The sequence below is a fragment of the Amphiura filiformis genome, chromosome 11, assembly GCF_039555335.1.
Source record: "Amphiura filiformis chromosome 11, Afil_fr2py, whole genome shotgun sequence".
Lineage (NCBI taxonomy): Eukaryota > Metazoa > Echinodermata > Ophiuroidea > Amphilepidida > Amphiuridae > Amphiura > Amphiura filiformis.
In genome coordinates, this window is record NC_092638.1 from 25706279 (window position 1) to 25727471 (window position 21193).

At 36.4% G+C, this 21193-nt stretch overlaps 1 protein-coding gene across 1 annotated transcript; it reads left to right on the forward strand.

The window, feature by feature from the left end:
• The first annotated feature begins 932 nt into the window (after window positions 1-932).
• LOC140164631 (uncharacterized) lies at window positions 933-5523 on the forward strand. Its single transcript, XM_072187970.1, has one exon. It carries the CDS (start codon window positions 941-943, stop codon window positions 3836-3838), a length of 2898 nt encoding a protein of 965 aa, XP_072044071.1. The 5' UTR covers window positions 933-940; the 3' UTR covers window positions 3839-5523.
• Window positions 5524-21193: the final 15670 nt, after the last annotated feature.

Genomic DNA, 21193 nt, shown 5'->3' on the forward strand with positions numbered 1-21193 from the left:
TTGGTTTTTGTTCCCTTGGAAGAAAGTACCAAGGACCTTATAAAAGGTATGTACTTAAAGATGTTTTTGACAATCTATTTTCTCCATAAAATAAGTTAAGCATTACAAAATCCCAGCAACCTAGATATTGTTAAACTTTTTCTGAAACTATATGGAGAAGTAGATGTATTGTTTTTGTTCCCATATCATGCATTACGGTATATCCCTAGCAATATGCATGACCTATGTTGTAAACCTATAATTCCTCGTGGAAAAACAGTTGCATGATCGATGTGAATTATACAAATAAAAATAAATTTTCACCAAGTTCGCCATTGCAAATAATCAAGGAGACATGCAGAAAAAATGATCTCGCCCAGGAATTGAACCCAGGACCTCAGGTTTAGAAAACCTTAGATCCTGGCTTGTAAAACTGAGGTTCTGGGTTCGATTCCCGGGCAGGATCACTTTATTATTTGCGACAACAAACCTGGTGAAAAATTATGTTTATTTCTAATTCCTCCTAGGCTGACTCCTTGCACATCATTTTGGTTACATTATTATTCTGAAAAACTGACTAACACAAGAAAATGTATGTAACTTTTTGCTGCAGATTAATAATGTGACTTCCTACATGCTTTTGGGTTCCATTGTGACAAAAGTGTGCACTGTATGTTCAAAAATATGTGGAGAAGTGGATGTATTGTATTTTGTTCTCATATCATGCATTATGATATCCCTATGCATGTCGACCTATGTGGCAACCTGCAATTCCTACACGGCTGACTCCTATTTTGTGCAAAATTGTCTCCACACCATGGGGAAAGTCTGTCATAAAAAGTCATGTAAGTTCATCAGTTGGTCAAAACCAATGTTGACCAACTGCGGGTGCCACTTTAACTGTGATATTTTGCTCACCATAACAGTAATAATGTTGCAATATCATTTAGATTCTTTCAGAATGACATCGTTACCAGACATCAATCCTGGACTACTGAAGCAGAAAGATCTAGCTATTAACAAGAAACTTTTGGGTGATGCTGACAGACGCCAGGCAACCTGTAAACTGGAACAATTACAAACCTACTTTGAATCAAGCAAGGATTGTCCCCATCAGTATGCGCTTCTCAACCTCATTGCAGTTTTTCACTTCCGTCTCGGTAAGGCTAATGAAGCTGAAAAAGTTCTCAAAGAGGTAGTTGATAAAGATCCTACTAATGTACATGCATGGCAAGATTTACTCACAATTTGCAAACGTAAATATGTGTTAAAAGATGCAAATAAATGTGAGGAGCGTTTGAAGGAAGAATTGGGCAAAATTGGGGGAGAAGATAAAAGACAAAGTGATGTGGTTCATGCTAGATACCTTGCTGGCCAAGGTTTAGCATCAGCATTTGATCTTCATGTAGATACAAAAGGTACAGGTAGGCTCGATAAATCGATAGATTTGTATGGAAAGGCATTAAACAAAGGGGAAGGCGTCATAGATAGTTCAGAAAGAGCAGATTGGATGTACTATCTTGCTCTCGATTACATACGTCGAAATAATGTTAGAAAGTTGTGGGAAGATGAGACTAGTTATCGTGAAAGCTTTGACAGGACGTTTCACTGCCTTGAACCAAGTCTTAAGTCTGACAATATGCACAGGCGGTCATCAGCTTTGGGTCTTTTAGGAAATTTATTCTCACAAAGACCAGGTAGTATGTCTGCAGTCCCAGAAATCATTAGAAATAGTGATTTTAGGCAGTACTGGGGAAATCCACAAGCTTGCTATCTTCGAGCCCTTGAACTGAATAGCAGCAACTGGATCGCACTCAATAGACTAGCTCGGTTACTCTTTGACAATAATAGGGAAGAAGAAGCTATGAAAATGTTGGAAGACTCTCTTCGTATCAACCCAGGTTCATCAAATCACATGGCTCGTCGTGTCAGAGCTCGCATTTATCGTGTCAAATTCAACAAACTTTTGAGAAGAGGTGCAAGTCCAGACAAAAGTCTTCTGTCCAAAGCTTTGATAGATTTAAAAGAATGCATAGATGTCAACCCTTATGCCCTGGACATGATTCATCTGGCAGAAGTTTATCACAAGCTATCATGGGAAACTGACAAACCACATAACGAAGACAACTTAGTCAAAGCTCTCGAGTGGTGTGCAGAAGCAGAATCTTGTCAAGATGGGGCAATGAGACCAGAGTTACATCAACGCAGGGCACTCATTCTCCAAGACCTGCAAGATTACGAGAGTGCAGTTAAGTGCTTTATGCAAGCTATGGACTGTGAACCTGTCGGTACAAAGAATTCAAAGAATTTCCTGTACATGTACAACGGAATGTTAAAAAGATTCAACGAATTGAAGAATCCAAATTATCTACTTCAACAATTGGTTTACTGGCTGGAAAAAGGGATGAAAAAATACAATAGATTGGAGATCAAAACAAAAGGTAAAAAATCGAAGGTTGAAGCAACAAATATTGATGCAAAAGAGGAAACTTCAAATGTTGAAACAAAAGGTCAGAAGTCCATTATCAAACTGAGTTACTTCATCAACAGGTTTCCAGAGGAAATGATCAAAGTGCTCAAAGTGTTGTCTGCATCCAAAAAACGATATCAGCTAGAGCTTGCACAGAAATGCATTAAAGCATTCAAAGACACAAAGGTCAGCTACAGTTTGTCTACTGAATCACTAGATAAACTACGTGAAGAGGTTGCAGATGCATTGCAAGTATGCTCTTCTACTGGGAGTGAAAGAGCAGATAGCCTCAGATTGGATGTAGCAGCTGCGAAATCTGCTTTTTCTGGTTCAGTATCATCCAACAAGTCTGGTCAAGGTTCTACAACTAGTAGCATAGACAGAAAGAGTAAGCCTGAATCTTCCAAACAACTAGATGAATCTAAAATGGTCCCAGGATCAGATGATGGAAGCAGTCTTCAAGTCTCGAGACATGAAAACCTACCACCTACAAGTGTGTGTGGTTCTTTAGCTCCTGATCTAGCTAGGCAAAATGTTGTGAAAACAGAAGCTTCCCAGTCACCATCAAGTAGTAATCCACATGATGTCCACGAGACTTCATCAGCATGCTCTTTATCTGACATTCCACCTGCTAGTCCAGAAAACATGCCACTCTCCAGACTGCTAAGTTCAGATGAGACTGCAATCCCACCAGAAGCAATAAATTCACCATCAACTTCGGCAAATGCAGAAGGAACACCAAGTTCAACCAAAACACCTTTGTTGTCAATATCAGCATCTAGTTCAGGCTCATATCTTTTCAATTTCCAGTGTAAGCCACAATTTGACGGAGGAACAGAAAAAGAAATGACAACAACATTTTGCATGACAAAGGATGGCTTTACCGTTCAGAAATTATTTGAAGAATTGAACCATGTTTTAGAACAAACTGATCTTAGACCGGATGATATTGGTGATGCGCCTGAAACAGCTCAGCATTCTCAATTCAAATACGACTTCTATGCCGTATATGATAACGAAACCACCAATGCTAGTGATTTCACCTTCTACCATCTAAGACCACAACTCGAAGAAGGACAGAGTCGACTGAAAGGCTGCTTTGATATAAGAGATTTTCATGCAGGAAGATCCAGATTCAAGAATATGGCATATGCACTTGAACACAGTGCCAAGGTATTATTCCTGATATCAGAGAATTTCTTTGAAAATCCATCATGCGACAAAGTCCTATCAATGGCTCTCACTCGACGTTTTAGGGATAAACTAGTTCCAGTGTTGCTTGATCATGTAACTCTTCCTGCAGAACTAGAGGATGTCCATTATATAGATGCAAGGACAACCATCAACTGGGGACATATAAGGAAACACCTAGAACCACCAGTGGCGTAGCCAACTTTTTGAGACCAGGAGGCACAAAATTGCAAATGTACGAATGGCCTAAAAATGTCTATGATTTTTTTAAATGGTTGCCTATCAATCAAGATCCACCTGGTTTGCTTTTGACTTCAGAAACACTTACATTTTACAATAATATTAGAAAATGTTACAACAAGAGTCTTCTGTCAAGTTACTAAATTGTCAAAACATAGCCCATCATATGAGAGAAATTGTTTATTAGTGAGGCAAAATGTACCAAGTCGTCCTGATGTGCTGGTGGAGAGAAGTGGTTTTACCAAAAGGACTTCTGAAATTGACCAAAAAGTCTTTAAATGTAGCAAATAATAAACATTCTGTATCTTACAATTCAGTGAAACTAAAATAATAGTGATTGTGGTATCAATTTAGTAGAATGTCAGGTTGACAATAATTTTCAGCTCATTCTACAGATGCGACACATGAAACGTTGCACAAATCTAGCAATAAAACTTGCCAGAATCTGAATTTAGAGGGCGTTTTGAGACCGAATTGGTCTAAAAGTGTAAATTTTATCCAAAAAGCATCTTCAACGATTTAATGATTTGTTGTTTTTGTAGCAAAATTCACTCAGAAGAGCTCAAATTTATGTTTCGCAGCTCAAGCTTCAAAGTGGCCCAAAAGTTGAGAAGTGGTTGAGAAGTAAGTAGCCTTTTGGAGATATGGGGGACAGGGGGTACAATTGGACAGGCTGCACAAGTTCTTTTGTTAGTGTACATGTAGGTTAATTATCAAAAAAAAAAGTATGAATACTGCATTACTGCTAGGCAGGAGCTTTTTCAAGTGTATTTTTGGATTATTCCTTCAGACATTTTCATATAGTTTGAATGTTTAATTGTATCAAATTTCATTGTCATGCATGATGTACATTATTAGAGGGTCATTATCAAGTTTGCCAGTAGAGGGACAAAGTTACAAAAGACAATCTCAGGAAAGACAGTTGCTATAATCAATAATCAAAATATATGATTCTCGATCATCTGAGTATACTTGTTTCGCACATATATTTGCATGGAGTGTGAAACACAATAACCAAAATGCTATATGGAGTCAACATGACCAGAACTGACCACTCACAGTCTTCAAATACAGCCAGCGGTACCGCTAGGGTCAAGGGTTGGTCACATTTGTGTTAATTCAACAGAAAATGCACTGATGCATTGTATCTCATGAGCTTGAATTAAATATTTTGATTTAAATAGCTTGCATTCATCAGACGCGTGATAAACTTACACCAGTATCATCACTGGGCTGTAAAAACCTTGCATGTAAAGTTGCCTTCTGAAGTCATTCAAGTCAAAACCTGATAAGAGTAATAAATGTCCAATGACAAGACCTATTATGCAAAGATTAAATCATTTTGCCTAACACATACAAAAACGATTCAAAAGTAAGAAGATTTGCATAGAAAATGGCATTGTTTATTTGGATATTTTACAGGCACTTATTAGTATGCTATAGTTAAATGGAAAGTATCAGAATGTGTGACACACAAAAAAGGAATTTGATAGTAGGTTTTTGCATTTGACCTTTGGAACTACATGCAAGGTTTTCCCTTGCCCAGCGATGTAGATCTAAATGTGACATGATCTGATCCAATCAGACAAAATACAATAAAAAAACCATTATTAAAGAAAAAAAAGTTAATGATGGTAATATCACAATTTCTGACTGGTCTGAATGGATCAGATCGTGTCACAATTTGTGACTCGCAAATGTTGTGATAAACTTGGAAGATCATAGCTTTACGAAGGTAGTTTAAGGCTTAATTGTTCTAAATCAGGGATTCCCAATCCCAAATATTGGGCCACAACCCCAAATTGGTTGGCCAGTTCACTAACATGGGTTTGCAAAATTACTCACAGGATATTTGACATGTGACACAATTTGAAAATGAAGTTGCAAGTGCTTGTGACATTTCCAGAAATGTGGTCACAATCACATTCCAAAGACGTTGGGCATCCCGGATTTAAATAGTCAGATCCTATGTATTCTTTGGTTCGCCTCAAGTTCGGTAGTGACGTCAGTGCTTTTTCGCAGTTACACTGCAAGCGTGCCAACAAACCTTACTTAGGTTAGCTCACATCACACACTATAGGTGGCGCTATTCATCCATAGGGAAGTGGAATGTGCATGTACGGTCCAAAAATGGCTTTACTGTGGGGCTCAATGGAGAAAATCACTAAAATTTAATTTTGACAACCAAAACCTAAGTGATGTTGACTTATGTTGGTACTGGCATGATACTGGATTCATAAACTATCACATAGTGCAATCCATGTTCCACCAAGTCGACACTTTTTAGTTCAAAAGCAATTTGTGTGTAAATCAAGACCATCCAAAACAGCTTTCTTACAGTAAAGAATAGGAGGTCATCTGGGGTCACATACAGTAGTGTGCATTGTACATGTGCCTGCTGTCACAATTTCACACACAAAATTTTGGGCAATTTGATGACACTAGTTTTGTTTGTAACTTCAAAAGTATATGCACTAGAAACATGATTGACCCCTTATTGTTTAGGTAATTTAATTCTCTTTCAAATGAAAGAACTTTCAGCTAAAAATATTGAACTTCAAAATTTTATGAACATCCCTACCTTACTTGAACATGTGCGTGTATGCTCTGTGCAATTAACTTTGCGCGCGCAATTTGATACTGCGACCAGCAAAATATGCACCTACATCCCCGCCTACATCACTACCGAAATTTAGGGGAACCAATGTATGAATTCATCATAATTGTCAGGTATTGAAGGTACCTTAAGAAAAAGAATTTTGAGAGTTCAGTGCAACAAGACATTTAACAATATCTGCATTCTATGTTGTACACAAATGACAACTGGCAGCTATTGCAGGTAGGGCTTTCTTGATATTGGATGGACTTGATTTTTTTCAATGGATTATTTGAAGGGCATTTTGAAAATGGAACTATAGAAATTGATGACAGTGCAATATTTAATGTGTATATTGTGAAAATTAAAGAGGTTGAGGATAAGAGGATGTTTATAGTATGGTTAGTTTATATGACTTAAGGACTGATCAGTATTTATGCCAGGGTAGTATTGGGGAATTTAGAATTTTCTGCATGAAGGTTTTTGCAGCCCCCATCCCCATGTTTGCTCAAAATGGTGTTTTTACCCAGATTTAAAGTGATTATCCTTTTTTTTTATGAAATAAGATTGTTTCCCCAAATTCCTCAATCTCCTCCCCACCCCATTGGCATAAATACTGACTGGTCCCTTACAGAGACTTGAATGTTGATGAGTGTTATTTATTTTTGTGTGGAGAAGTATCCTGCCAGCATTATTTTAGATGCAACAGTGTGTGTGTTCAATACAGCAGACAAAATAGAAGAATGCAAGGAATTTGTCATATTTTGGAATAGGAGAATATAATTGTAAATTAGCAGAGGATGCTCCGATTTAATTACCTGGTATGCCCACCTCCATGACCTGGAACCTGGAACACAACCCATATGGAGTTATTATCAGTATTTCATTCCCTTTAAAGACAAAATGTGATGTGATCAAGCAAAATGAGTGGGATGTCAGGAATATTGATTTAGATATATATAGCCAATAATGGTATTCAACTTCCTTTGTATTTTATTGTTCTAAGCCACACTATATGTTCTAAGCCACACTTTATTGTTCTAGGCCATATCTATGGAACCAAAAGTCTAATTATGATGGGGTTTACAGCAAAATAATGCTCTGAAAATAGCTCATGTTAATGATATTGAAAACTGAATTTTGATTTTGATCGATATTATAGACTCATTTAGCTAGATCACATCACAAATGTGTATTTGAGCACAAAGGGCAAACAACAGACTACTACATACCATTCACAACCAGTCAAAGTCCCTGTGTTTTGTATGCTGTGAATTCTCGCATATTCATGAGGGCCGATTGTTCCACCGTGCCGTAACAATCACGCCAGTGTTGCGTGCCTTCGCGTATACATGATAGAGCTTCGCATATGTCTTCATGTTTATATGAAAGACCGTAAAAATATGCGGTATGTGCATAGCAGTTTCGCCTGTCGCATTTCATGGAACAATCGGCCCTCATTATCGGGTGATGTTGAGACTTTGACTGTTTGGAAATGGTCTGTTATCTCCTTCATCCATGGGGCAAACACTAGGATCATGCTCATCCATCAGGACACAGTTCTTTAACCCTAATATATTTGTACATTCATAGAATGACCTCTGAATTTGTTGGGTACATAAACTCGTACTCCACACTTTTGAGGTCAAACTTTTAGATATCATAGTTGAATGTGAGTTGTTGAACTGTGCCGTTGGCAATGAGGCATTGTTGACTCGTATCATAATGAAAGGTCACATAATACTGTGTGAATAAGTGACTTAATCCATTTTCTGGATTGAACCAGAAATATGTATATTCATAACCCATATTAACTCATAAAACCATTGTTTATATTATTGTAACTTTGTAACTATTATATATTTATAGGGAAATATATTGAAACGCGTGGAAACAATAATTCCATTGCTTTAAAAGAAGCAATTATCTGATGTATATTTTGTCAACTGCATGTTAAAAAGTTGTAAAATTTAAAAAAAAAAGCTTTTGTTGTACATTTGTTGTAGACGTTGCTCATAATAGGTCAGCAAAGAAATCAAAATGGTTTCTCAAAAACCCATGCATACATGTAGCTATGTGAAAATAGATTTGCAATTGGGTCATTTGGGTTTTTTTAAAGTGTCATTGAAAATGACTACTTTGTATTGCAGCTGTAGATTAGCAGCTGAAAGTTGAGTGGAACCAAAAAGTTCATAGTTGTATTGTGTTCTCTGTTTAGGGAGGACAGTTTTTATGGTCTACTTAGCTCAGCAATGCTTTGCTGTCTTCGATAATGGTTCATGTACGCTAGAGCGTTCGATAGGAACAAGCGAGCAGTATACGAGTTTGCTGATATCTATCGGAGAGTTCAGCAGAGCAGCAGGATTATAAACACGGTCGATGGTAAAACCAAAATCAATTTCCTTTTTGTTCAGTAAGTACATAACGACCCACTCATCAACTACTCAAGTGGTCATTAAATACGCATGTCTTGGGTCATGTCTGTGGTCAATAGAAAGTAAATAATGTGTGTAAGTTTATGTTTACATAAAGTGGTGTAATTAGATTTCAAGGGGTTGTTAATTCAAACATGGAAGAAAGAGATAAGAAGGAACCACAACGAACGCATTCACTTTGTCCACTCCCTTTACCGACATTTAATTGACATTGTTATTCATGAGGATTTACTTTGATCAATACCCAGCGTTAAATAGGTGATTGGTATTGTACTCCATGTATTTGCATGTCTTCTGGAGCGTGTCTGAAGGATGATTTGAACTAATGACCTTCCGTTGCAAGCACTCTATAGGATTTCTCTGGTGACGTGATCATCGGTCATTGATGGCCTACATCTTTTCTTCCATTTCGCCCAATTTTCCCGAACTTTGATGACTTTTTTCTCAGAGTTGGCAGTCTTTGGCACTGAAACGAGTTAGCTAGTTACGATTATACACATATAAACTATTAAATTAAACAGGTTTCATGTAACGGACTCAACCGGAACATTGTGCATTATTTAAGAACATTTTGCATCAATTTTTCATCGAAAAAAGTCACCAAAATCTTACCTTATTTGCTAAAGATGAAACTCAGCAAAAACCGGCCGATTTTGATGACCTTTTCGATGTGTTAAAGGACATTTTCTACACAACACGATCAAGAAAACAGTTTGACTGTAGATCCCAAAACAAAGCTACTATACATGTTCAGAGCATCAGTGAAATTCCATAATCTTACTTCTGGGTAGCGTTTGTTTGTTCTTGGATGGGTTTGTTATAGTTTTTCCAGTAATGATTTCGCCAAGCATCGATCCGCGTAAATGGATCATACATGAAAGTAAGTACCATTGGTAGCTTTTCTTTTCATGCGTCAATAGATAAGCGGATTAAAACTTGGTCGATCGAAGTCGTTGTGGTTCCTTCTCATCTCTTTCTTCCATGATTCAAACATGGTCGTAAAATTGATTCGATCGATATTTTGGTCAATGCGTTGTATCGGAGCAGAGTTGTCAATTGAGCGGAGCCTAAAAGAGTTTGCTGCATGCTTTAATGGGTTTGGGCTTTGATAAAAGCCAGGTACCTCTCCGATACAATGCGCTATTGAAGACAGCAAAGCATTGCTGAGCTCAGTAGACCATAAAAACTGTCCTCCCTAATACCGAGAGTATAATTATCTGTTCTATATAATTTATAACGTTTTGGTTCTTAAACCATGTAAGTAGGGGGACAAAGACTTGCCACAGATAGTCTCAAACTCGTACAGAGTCCTGGTACATGCTGCAATCATGAGGGTGTGTCCCAAGCACCATGGACATGGACAACCAGGCCATACATAAGTAATGGGCTGTTCTATTTAAAATCCACACTACCCCTGTGGAAGATTTTGGAAATATCTTCCACAAGGGGAAATTTCATTTCAAATGGAATTAACACATTAGGCAACTTAATTTGAATTTCATACACCCTCTCAGAAAGATTCCATCTGAATCTTCAACAGAGGGAGGATGAATTTCAAATGGAGCTGCTTAATTTGTTAATTCCATTTGATATTCATCCTCCCCCTGTGGAAGATATTTCCAAACTCTTTCACTGGGGGAATGTGGATTTTAAATGGAATAGCCCAATATGTTATGGATGTGAAAGGTCAACATTTCAAAAACCAATCAAATACAAAAATGACCTGTGGTTGTATGTGTTCATAATTCCACTATATAACTCTGTTGTGTTTCTTTAAAATTTACATTTGACATACTGAAATATTGTCAATGTTGCAACATTTGATAACCTTAGACATACCTCCCTAAGCACTACCTGCCGATCTAACATTGCCTCTGATTGGCTAATTACATGATATTTTTACTTTAATCACCAATCAAAATGGAGCTTTGCAAATAATTCACCCCAATTTATTTTGCATAGTGAAATTATTCTAACAATGTTGCTGATTGGTCCAATTGATAATGGGAACTTCTTTTTTGCCAATCGGCAGGTAGTTCTCGTGGGGTTAAACCAATGCTTCTATTGCAACTCTAAAATGTAAATGTTGCTTTTATGAAATTTTTAATAGTAGAAGTGCCTTGCCTGAAAAGGCTTATTTGTTTTTACCTTAAAAATTAAATCTAAGTAAGGATTTTTGTCCCAAGGTTCAAAGAATAAACTAAAATGCTAAACTTTTAAGTTAATATCAACTGGAAGTGTGTAAAAATTTGACATAACATGTTCAATCTGAGGCTATTGAAGGAGGTGTTGGTACTACGCTATTTATTCCGTATAGCACGCATATTGTTATAGAGGGCCATACTACCATGACTACGGGTTGTGTGCATTGTAATGTACAAAAAGTACCCTGATTTCGGAACAGTAACCTCAGAATTTGATTGCCATAAAATGTTTTTTTTTTGTATAAAGTGAACAGTGTACTTACATCTTGCTGAGTCTTTAGTTTCAAAAGATCACAATTTTTGAGGTAATCAATTATTTAATTTGAATTGAAAGACATTAAACTAGAACTAGTAATGATATTTGTAAGAAATTACAGAAATACTATATATATTATGCAGCTGTAACATTTATCTTCAAGAAGATGAATTGTAATACCGGTACTTTCTCATTTATGATACGCGTGAACTGTCAAACATTACGCGTGAATTGTTAAACAAATTATATCTTTATAATAAATATCAGTTATATTGAATGATTGTGCATTTTGTGGCATTATTAAGTTGAAGTCCAGTACTATGTTGTCTATTGTAAAATGTATGGTTTGGTTTCAAAATTGACTTGGTGCACTTTGTACAGACGATAGCAAGTGTGTGGTATTGTACTGAAGATAGCAAGTTTATCCTCTCTTGCTATCGTTAAGGAGGCATCACTTAAGTGTTTTCTTCAGATCTCTTTATTGGGTACTAACATAGGCTCTGTAGCATCAACTGGGTGAATAATTAGATAATTAAAGCTGATAATAACATGTGTATGCTGTGTACTAAATGCAGCTTTTGCAATTTGCATGCCATGTACTAAAGATAGCCTTTATATGCTATCTACTGAAGAAAGCATGTGTATGCTATCTACTGAAGATAGCATGTGTATGCTATCTACTGAAGATAGCATGCATGTGTATGCTATCTACTGAAGATTGCATGTGTATGCCATCTACTGAAGATAACATGTGTATGATATCATCTGATGATAGCATATGTGTGCTATCTACTGAAGATAGCATGTGTATGCTATCCACTGAAGGTAGCATGTGTATGCTATCTACTGAAGGTAGCATGTGTATACTATCTAGAAGATAGCATATGTATGCTATTTACTAAAGATATAGCATTGTATGCTATCTGCTGAAGATAGCATGTGTATGATATCTACTGAAGGTAGCATTGTATGCTTTCTGCTGAAGAAAGGTAGCATGTACATGCTATCTACCAGGGGTGTGATTTTTCCGGATTTTTCCGGATTTTTGGGATTAAAAAAAAATTCCGGATTTTCAAAAAAACTTTTGGAGTGGCCCTGGACCAAGAGCTAAATGCTTAACAGAGATGTCACATTACATTTCCGGAATTTTCAGTTTCCAGATATGAGAAAATCTCCAATTTTAAAATGAAAATTCCTTAGAACCCTGACTGGATGATTTATAGACACACTGTACTGTGCAAAAATGGTGATGCAATTTCTCATGTGTATGTGAATGATATGATACTGGAAGTATGTATTCACAGATAATAAATGTTTTTATACTATAAATTGAAGTATTTTAACAGTTTCTCATTTTTGCATTTTACCCCATGAAATTGCATCTCCAGTGGTGCTCAAGTGTGTAAAACCCCTCTGGCTTCAGGGGGCTTTGACCCCTCGACTCCCACCGGGGCATTGCCCCTGGACCCCACCAGGGGCCCTTAAGCGGGCCCCTGGACCCCGGCCGCAACAGATGAAAGCATGTGTATGCTATCTACTGAAGATAGCGAAGATAGCATGTGTATACTATCTACTGAAGATAGCATGTGTATGCTATCTACTGATGATAACATGTGTATGCTATCTACTGAAGATAGCATGTGTGTGCTATCTGCTGAAGGTAGCATGTGTATGCTATCTGCTGAAGGTATCATGTGTATGCTATCTACTGAAGATAGCATGTGTATGCTTTCTACTGAAGATAGCATGTGTATGCTATCTACTGAAGATAACATGTGTATGCTATCTACTGAAGATAGCATGTGTGTGCTATCTGCTGAAGGTAGCATGTGTATGCTATCTACTGAACATAGCATGTGTATGCTTTCTACTGAAGATAGCATGTGTATGCTATCTACTGAAGGAAGCATGTGTATGCTATCTGCTGAAGGTAGCATGTATATACTATCTAGAAGATAGCATATGTATGCTATTTACTGAAGATATAGCATTGTTTGCTATCTGCTGAAGATAGCATGTGTATGCTAGGCCTATCTACTGAAGGTAACATGTGTATGCTATCTACTGAAGATAGCATGTGTATGCTATCCACTGAAGGTAGCATGTGTATGCTATCTACTGAAGATATATAGCATTGTATGCTATCTGCTGAAGATAGCATGTGTACATGCTATCTACTGAATGTAGCATTGTACCGGTATGTTTTCTGCTGAAGATAGCACATGCATGCTATCTACTGAAGAAAGCATGTTCATGCTATCTTCTGAAGATATCATGTCTATGCTATCTACTGATGATAGCATGTGTATGTTATCTACTGATGATAGCATGTGTAAGCTTCCTACGGAGCTCGACTGACATGTATGTATAATCTACACAAAATGCATGCCATTTACTAAAGAAATCAAGTGTGCTATCAACAAAGGACATGCAGCAAGTGTATATACATCCACTCGAAAGTGTTTGCTATACACTGCAGATAGCTAGTGGGGTCTATTACACGGGGTGCAAAAGTGACTAAGAGTGTTCTTCAGAACACAATATAATGAAACAGAATACTAGACACAAAATGATATACACTCTACTATGATGAAATATATTCAAATAATAATTTAATATATACACTCTATATTCATATTCACATTCCATATTCACATTCATATTTCAATCTCACAAATAATAATCAATATCCAATTAAATAAGATTATATCTTTAAACTCAATATATTATTCAATTATTCAATTGTTCAACTGCTGTACAAATTGCCAATAATATATCACATGTTTAATACTCTCAAATGTTCAAAAACATGAATTGTCAATAATACATCATATGTTTAATAAACACAGATGTTCAAAATATGTACAAATTTTTAAACTATTAATGTTAACTAGTAACGCGAGCTTTCGACACTAGTCCACATTAAATAAACAAAAGTTTCAACAAAAGAAATCAATCATTAAATACACAAAATTAATGATTGTAGGCTTCAACCTTGCATGTAATGTGCTATCAAGTAATACACTGAAATTTAAATATTTGAATCAAAAATTACCCTTTTTGATGTGTTTGGAATTCAAGCATAAATTAATACAATACACAAAGTTGATTGCAAGATTATCCAAATACCAAAAATGGGTTTTCCAAACTAGATCAAAACAACATTGTTTTGTTATCACAACCTTATTGTGATACTCTCAATTAAATGAAAGATTCAAGAATTATAAAATACAAAAATTATATCTTTGGAACAGGTTTAAAGAACAAATTGATTTGTTATCAGATTCACTGACAATATTTCACAAATATGTTAGCAAATATGTGACATCTGTTCTGATCTGTATGTGTGCAATCTACAAGTGTGTGATAGACAATACCAAGTGTGCTATCTACTGATGATAGTAAGTGTGCTATCTGTAAAATGTTATGTGTTCAACCTTCAAGTATGTTATACTGTAGGAGATATCAAGTGTAGCTAAGTGTGCTTTATAGTGAAGAATGAAAGTGTGTACTTCTACTGAAGATAGCAATTAATACTATAAATTGTAATGTGTGCAATCTACAAGTTATCAATTGTGCTATCTACTGATGAAAGCACATACTTCCTTGCTATAATATGCTATCGTCAGGAGAGCCTGGCAGAGAGCACACTGATCTTTATAACCTTTCAAGTATCGTGATATCAAGTGTGCTAATATTGAGCGGATATCTACTATTGATGATATCAAGTGTGCTATCTACTGATGAGAGCAGCTGCTATCTACTGAAAATAGCAAGTGCATGTGTGCTATCTACAGAAGATATCATGTGTTTTCTACTGATGATAGCAAGTGTGCTATTTGTAGAATGTAATAAAATTTGTATTATATGACTAATTTCAAAAAACTTGATTATCATTTTGATATCTAGACCCTCCCTCGGGTCCGTGGAGAACGACTGGTAATGTAGATTACATAGCATTAAAAATCAACCCGGAATCAGCGCTCAATGGACTTTCGCGTTCACTTATAATACGAGTATATTTCTATATTGCTGCATGGTTGACTGTGGTGGGTGTAATTAGTGGCGTCGATTTGTGGATGAAGAGGAATGGGTTTTGGCATTGAAGAAAATAAGGGGGGGAGTTGGCATTTTTTTCATAGGGCATTACGTAATTATTTATTGTTACATTATCCAGAGATGGAACCGAACCGAGACTGGGGCCAGTCTATTTGATATCAGGACATTCCTCGTATTCAGAGTGCAATTCGATATGTCTGATGTGCGGTCCCACATACAATACTGTCAGGAGGGTGAAAGTGCATATAGGAACAATGCCAAAAACTACGTCACGCCGGTCACGCTATTGTTCGACTTAAACTACATCATTCGCCATTTTGTAAATATTAACGCATGATCGTTGCTTTGAAGTTTCCACCGGATAGTCTGTGGATAGCGCAAGAGCATGCTTTGACCATGCGCAAAAAAATGAATATCATGAAGATGTTTAAGATTGATTCTTAGATGTTTCAAAAATTACCGTCATATGCACCGTCATATTGCATAGATTCATCAAATTTTACAAAATCAATGTTTTTACCTGTCGGTATTACAACTCGTGAAACACATTAGTGATGTGCCTGGGTGACCTAATCTACTAACCTTTACATAGGGCCTGCACTTTGGCTCCACATTTGAAAGGGGCGTGAATTCATTTTTGGATACGCCCCTATTATAATTAGGAAATACTCAGTCACACACATTCCCTATATGTATATACATGTACCACATGTAGTAAATCTGTCTGCTTTATCTGTATTGTGACGTTCTTAAGCAAATAGTTAAACACGATTTCATCAAACATTATAACAATAGCTCTTTTACAGTGTGCAATCATCCCGGGCAATAATTGGGCAATAATAGAGGATGTGCGTGAAATTATTGATTGGCTCCATACAAAGGATTTGAACCGGTGTCCTTCACCGTAATCATGGCGCAATGCAGTGCATTTAATCAAACGTTGTCGTCAACCTATTTGATCGTATAGTGCATTTGTTATGTGTGTGTGACGAGCTGTCGCGGTAGATTGCAATAGCTTGTAATCATGGTTTTGTTGAATGAATTTGAGTACTCCGCCATATTTACAGTATGATACGTCATAATCTAGGTGATTATTTGCATTGGATGTCTTGAATACGCTGGCGAAGTTGTGTAGGCCTAATAATCGGATTAATGCTATAACAGTAGATGAATACAAGGTTTGAATATATCGCGTTGCAAAGCCCCATTCAGTGATCCCAGCGAAAGTGAAAAAAAAATCAAATTGTTACTTTTATAAAATTTTTAATGAAAAAATGGGCAAAAAACCAAGAAAACGGCAGTATCGACGAAGTTGAAGCCCCATTGAAATACATGTAGCTAATTTATATATAGGCCTATTGTCAGTATATAAATTACAGATTCACGTAAATGCATTATTTTTGTCTTAAATAGGCCTACTCGGCTTTCGGCTGAACCACTAGCAGAAGATACCAAATTGATGTTTTATGACCTTTGAAATTCTTTTGTTGCGAGTGACATGGTCAGTTCAATTCACGCCGAGTGTCCTTGACAGGTTTGACTCTGCTTCAGTGGTCATGAAAGAATTCAAAAGATAACCTCTGCCCCACCAATCCTAAGCAATTGTCTGAAACTGCTCTTCGGATGATGTATCATAAGAACTCAGTCGTCAAATGATGATAGTCATATAATGACCAAAAGATTATTACTGACTATATCATTGAAGACTGAGTTCCGCAGTCTAGTACAAAATCTGAATTTTGATGATTTTTACGATCGTCCGGATGAAAAAATCACTGAATGGGCCGTTAGTACCCTCCTCTCCTTACCCTGGCAATATGAATCAAAGAAAAATAAAGAAAAAATTAAATAAAACAAGAAAAAAAAGTCAAAGAAAAGAAAAACAAATATGAAAAGTTCGAACAATATTTGGTTTATAAAATTAATGTGACCGTGATGAGGCTCGAACTCACCACCTTCCGATTTAAAGTTCGAAGCGCTCGTGTACCAAATTCTGATGCCTTACCAAGTGAGCTGTGCTCCTGAGATACGAAATAAAAATAAAATAATACTGTACACTGTATACCTGCTTGTGTCGGTAATTGATTTGCTCTAATTCCATAATGGTACAGTGCAACAGAGCAAAAATGCCCAAAATTTAAAAGCTATATAATTTATGAACAATATTCACTACACATAAAAATACTAATACAAGGGAATTTCAACATAAGAATCCAAACAATTAAGTACCAACATGCACAGCTTTGTCCTAATATCACATTTGGGTTTTTAACAAAATGTTATCAAACCTCTACTGTGATTGGCAGCTGCACAAGGCATCTCTTTGATAGCTGATAATGGCCATCCATTCAGCAAGTGGCTACTAACTGACCTTGACAGGCTTGAATGAGCACTGTCATCTGCTACAAAACCATCACACTCTAGGACCTGGTCACTCCATGATCCAACAGAGAGCACAGTACTTTGACAATGGAGTGAAATTATTGATTAAGTACAGCTCCTATGCGTGTATAGCAAAAAATTGGAATAGAATGTTTGGAATCATGTAACTAAAATACTAAATGCATTCTGCAAAATGTGCTCTGACCAATATATAAAGCATTTCATTAGCTTTAATTTGACATATTGTTTGACATGTTTGGAATTATGGTAAATCATTAAATAAAATATTTATTAATTAATCAATTATGTCAATTAATTAAAAATTTAATGCAAATATGCATATTTTCTCTGACAGAATTGTAGGATTTGACAAGAGCCATCTTTCTTGTAAGTTTGATTCTTATAACATACCGGTATCGTATTGCGTCCCCAGTTATAGTTGCAGAAAAAATACGCGTGCAGGACACACATACGCACACACCCCCACACACCCAGAGGATCGTACCGTTTTACAATCATATAACATTCATTGGCGCTAGTAGTAGTAAATTCCAATTTTCTTTGCTTTACCTCACTTGTTCTGCTCAAAAATAAAGGGGACATATCTGACAGTAAAAGCATTTTTATGGAAATTATGTTTAACTATTTGCTTAAACAGCACAAAACAGATAAAGCAGACAAATTTACTATACATAAGCCTCTACATGTATGGTATGCCAGGGACTGTTTAAGAATATATCATTTACTTCGAGGACTGTTATATATCAAAAATGTGAAAAATATCAAATTTTAATTATTTGTCATAAAATTTGTATTATATCGTGAATTTCAAACAATGAAATTATTTGATATCAGAAAGACATTCTTGGTATTCATAATGCAATTCGATATGTCTGATGTGCTCTCGTGTCCCACAAAAAATACTATCGAAACGCTCAAAACGCTCATTCCAGATCCCTTAATTTGGTTAATTTTCTTTGTCGTTTTTTTTCTTGTTTTATTTATTTTTTTCTTTATTTTTTCTTTGATTTATATTGCCAGGGGAAGGAGTAGACTTCTCCGTAGTCCACTTGTCAATTGTGCACTACTCTGGCTATTACATTTAAGCTTAAAACTCTGATTTAATTAATGAGTGCGCAATTGATAGATTTTCACAACTGATCTTTTCAGTCACCGTACGCCCTCTGTTTGTTAGCTTCCCAAGTGGACTACTGACTTTGCCTTGAGAGTTAGGCCAATTTCTGGCCTAACTAAAATTGGTGATGATGTAATGCATCTTTAAAATGAATCTGGCTTGTGATTGGTCGCCCAGATCTCGTTATTGTTTAAATCCTCCCGACGCGTACTGGTACCATTATAACTATACATGGTACACAACTATCTAGGGAATGCGGCGCTTTTGTGCTGGTGGATGAACGTATGCATCTAGCGCGTATTGTACCACCATGCTTAGTCTTGTGGTTAGATTTTATTGATAAAGAAGTATGATTGACAGTGTGTGAGTCCCGGGGTAAAGTTCTGCTTAAAAGTGAAAGTCCATAGTCGGTTTTTCGGATAATAAACTGGCAGATTCTAAAATTAGAATTGTTCAGTATTGAAGTGTCATTATAATTATATGCCATTATGATATGTTGCATTCAATAATATAAGCCTACGTAGGGCCTATACTTTACTTTTACTGTCACAAATATAATTATATAGCCTAAACTTTTTCATAACCATTTTATACTAGTATTTTGATGTACTAAATATCAGTATAATTTCGAGTTCAACTGAATGCGTTCATCATGATTAATAACATTTTTATTTATCAAAAATCGACTATGGCATAGTCTAGGGGAAGGAGAGGAGGGAACTAAAGGCCCATTCAGTGATTTTTTTTTGATTTTTTTTTCATCCCGACGATCGTAAAAATCATCAAAATTCAGATTTTGGATATTAGACTGCGGAACTCAGTCTTCAATGATAGTCAGTAATTTTTATATTTTGGACATTATTATGACTATCATTTGAGGACTGAGTTCTTATGATCCGAGGAGCAGTTTCAGACAATTGCTTGGGATTATTGGGACAGAGGTTATCTTTTGAATTCTTTCATGACCACACAAGCATAGTCAAACCTGTCAAGGACACTCGGCGTGAATTGAAAGACCATGTCACTCGCCACAAAAGAATGCCAAAGGTCATAAAACACCAATTTGGTGTCTTCTGCTATCTAAAGGCGTATGGGTGATTTTGTACCTTTCGTCATTGTCATAGATGTGCTAACATAGCTTGCCAGTGCAGTGGTTCAGCCGAAAGCCGTGTGTCTAAGACAAAAAATAATGCATTTACGTGAGTCTGTAATTTATATACCGGTACTGACAGTATATAAATTAGCTACATGTATTTGAATGGGGCTTCAACTTCGTCAATACTGTCGTTTTCCTGTTTTGTTTTTTTGCCATTTGTTTTTCATTAAAAAAATTTATAAACGTAACAATTTGATTTTTTTTTTCACTTTCGCTGGGATCACTGCATGGGACTTTGTAGCGCGGATTATTCAAAACTTGTTTTTACCTACTGCTATATAGTATTAATCCGATTATTACATAACTTTGCCAGCTTATTCAAGACATAGGTTATGTAAGGGATAAACTGTACATGGGTATAGACAAAGAGCTTTTAAATAGAAATAGAGTCGCAATAGATTATATAATCTTTTGTTCGTTTGATGCCGATTAGAAGTTGCGACAGGCTATTCATAAAAGTGGTACCATTGTTTCGAACAAAGGGCAGTGAATGGGTTCCGCCATTAAATTGGTCACTGATCCGGCATCATATTAACGCTTTACCCAACAGGCGAGTATAAATAAGTGACCACAATACAGTCATGTGGAAGGGCAGTCATGTGTAAAGTGGTACCATTGTACTCACGTATCCCAAATGTGCGCTTGTGCGGGTCTGGTGTCTATAATGGAGGCTTTAGTTGTCGATATAATCTTTTTTATCACCCACCTGACTTTAGACGCTTCATTTAAATAAATTGAATGCCCCTGCTGATCGACTACACATTAGAATGTATTAGCTGCCAGGTTCACATTTCTATAGTATTCTATAATGGTAATCGCTGCGTATACATGTAAGTATAAGTATAGGCCTATAGGTTTTTCACAAATGTCCATTTATCTTTTATTTTAAAAAGGAGATTGGCATAGAAATAGCGGCGGTGGAAGGGGTGGGGCAGATTCTCCCCTGTGAGAAGTCTTGAGAGGGATATGAGGGAGGAAAAGGGAGGAGGGATATGGAGAATGAGGGGCCTACAGGAAGGGAGAAAGAGGACAAATGAAGAGAAGAAATAATGAGAAGTAAATAAAATAATAGCAAAATAAGGACATATTT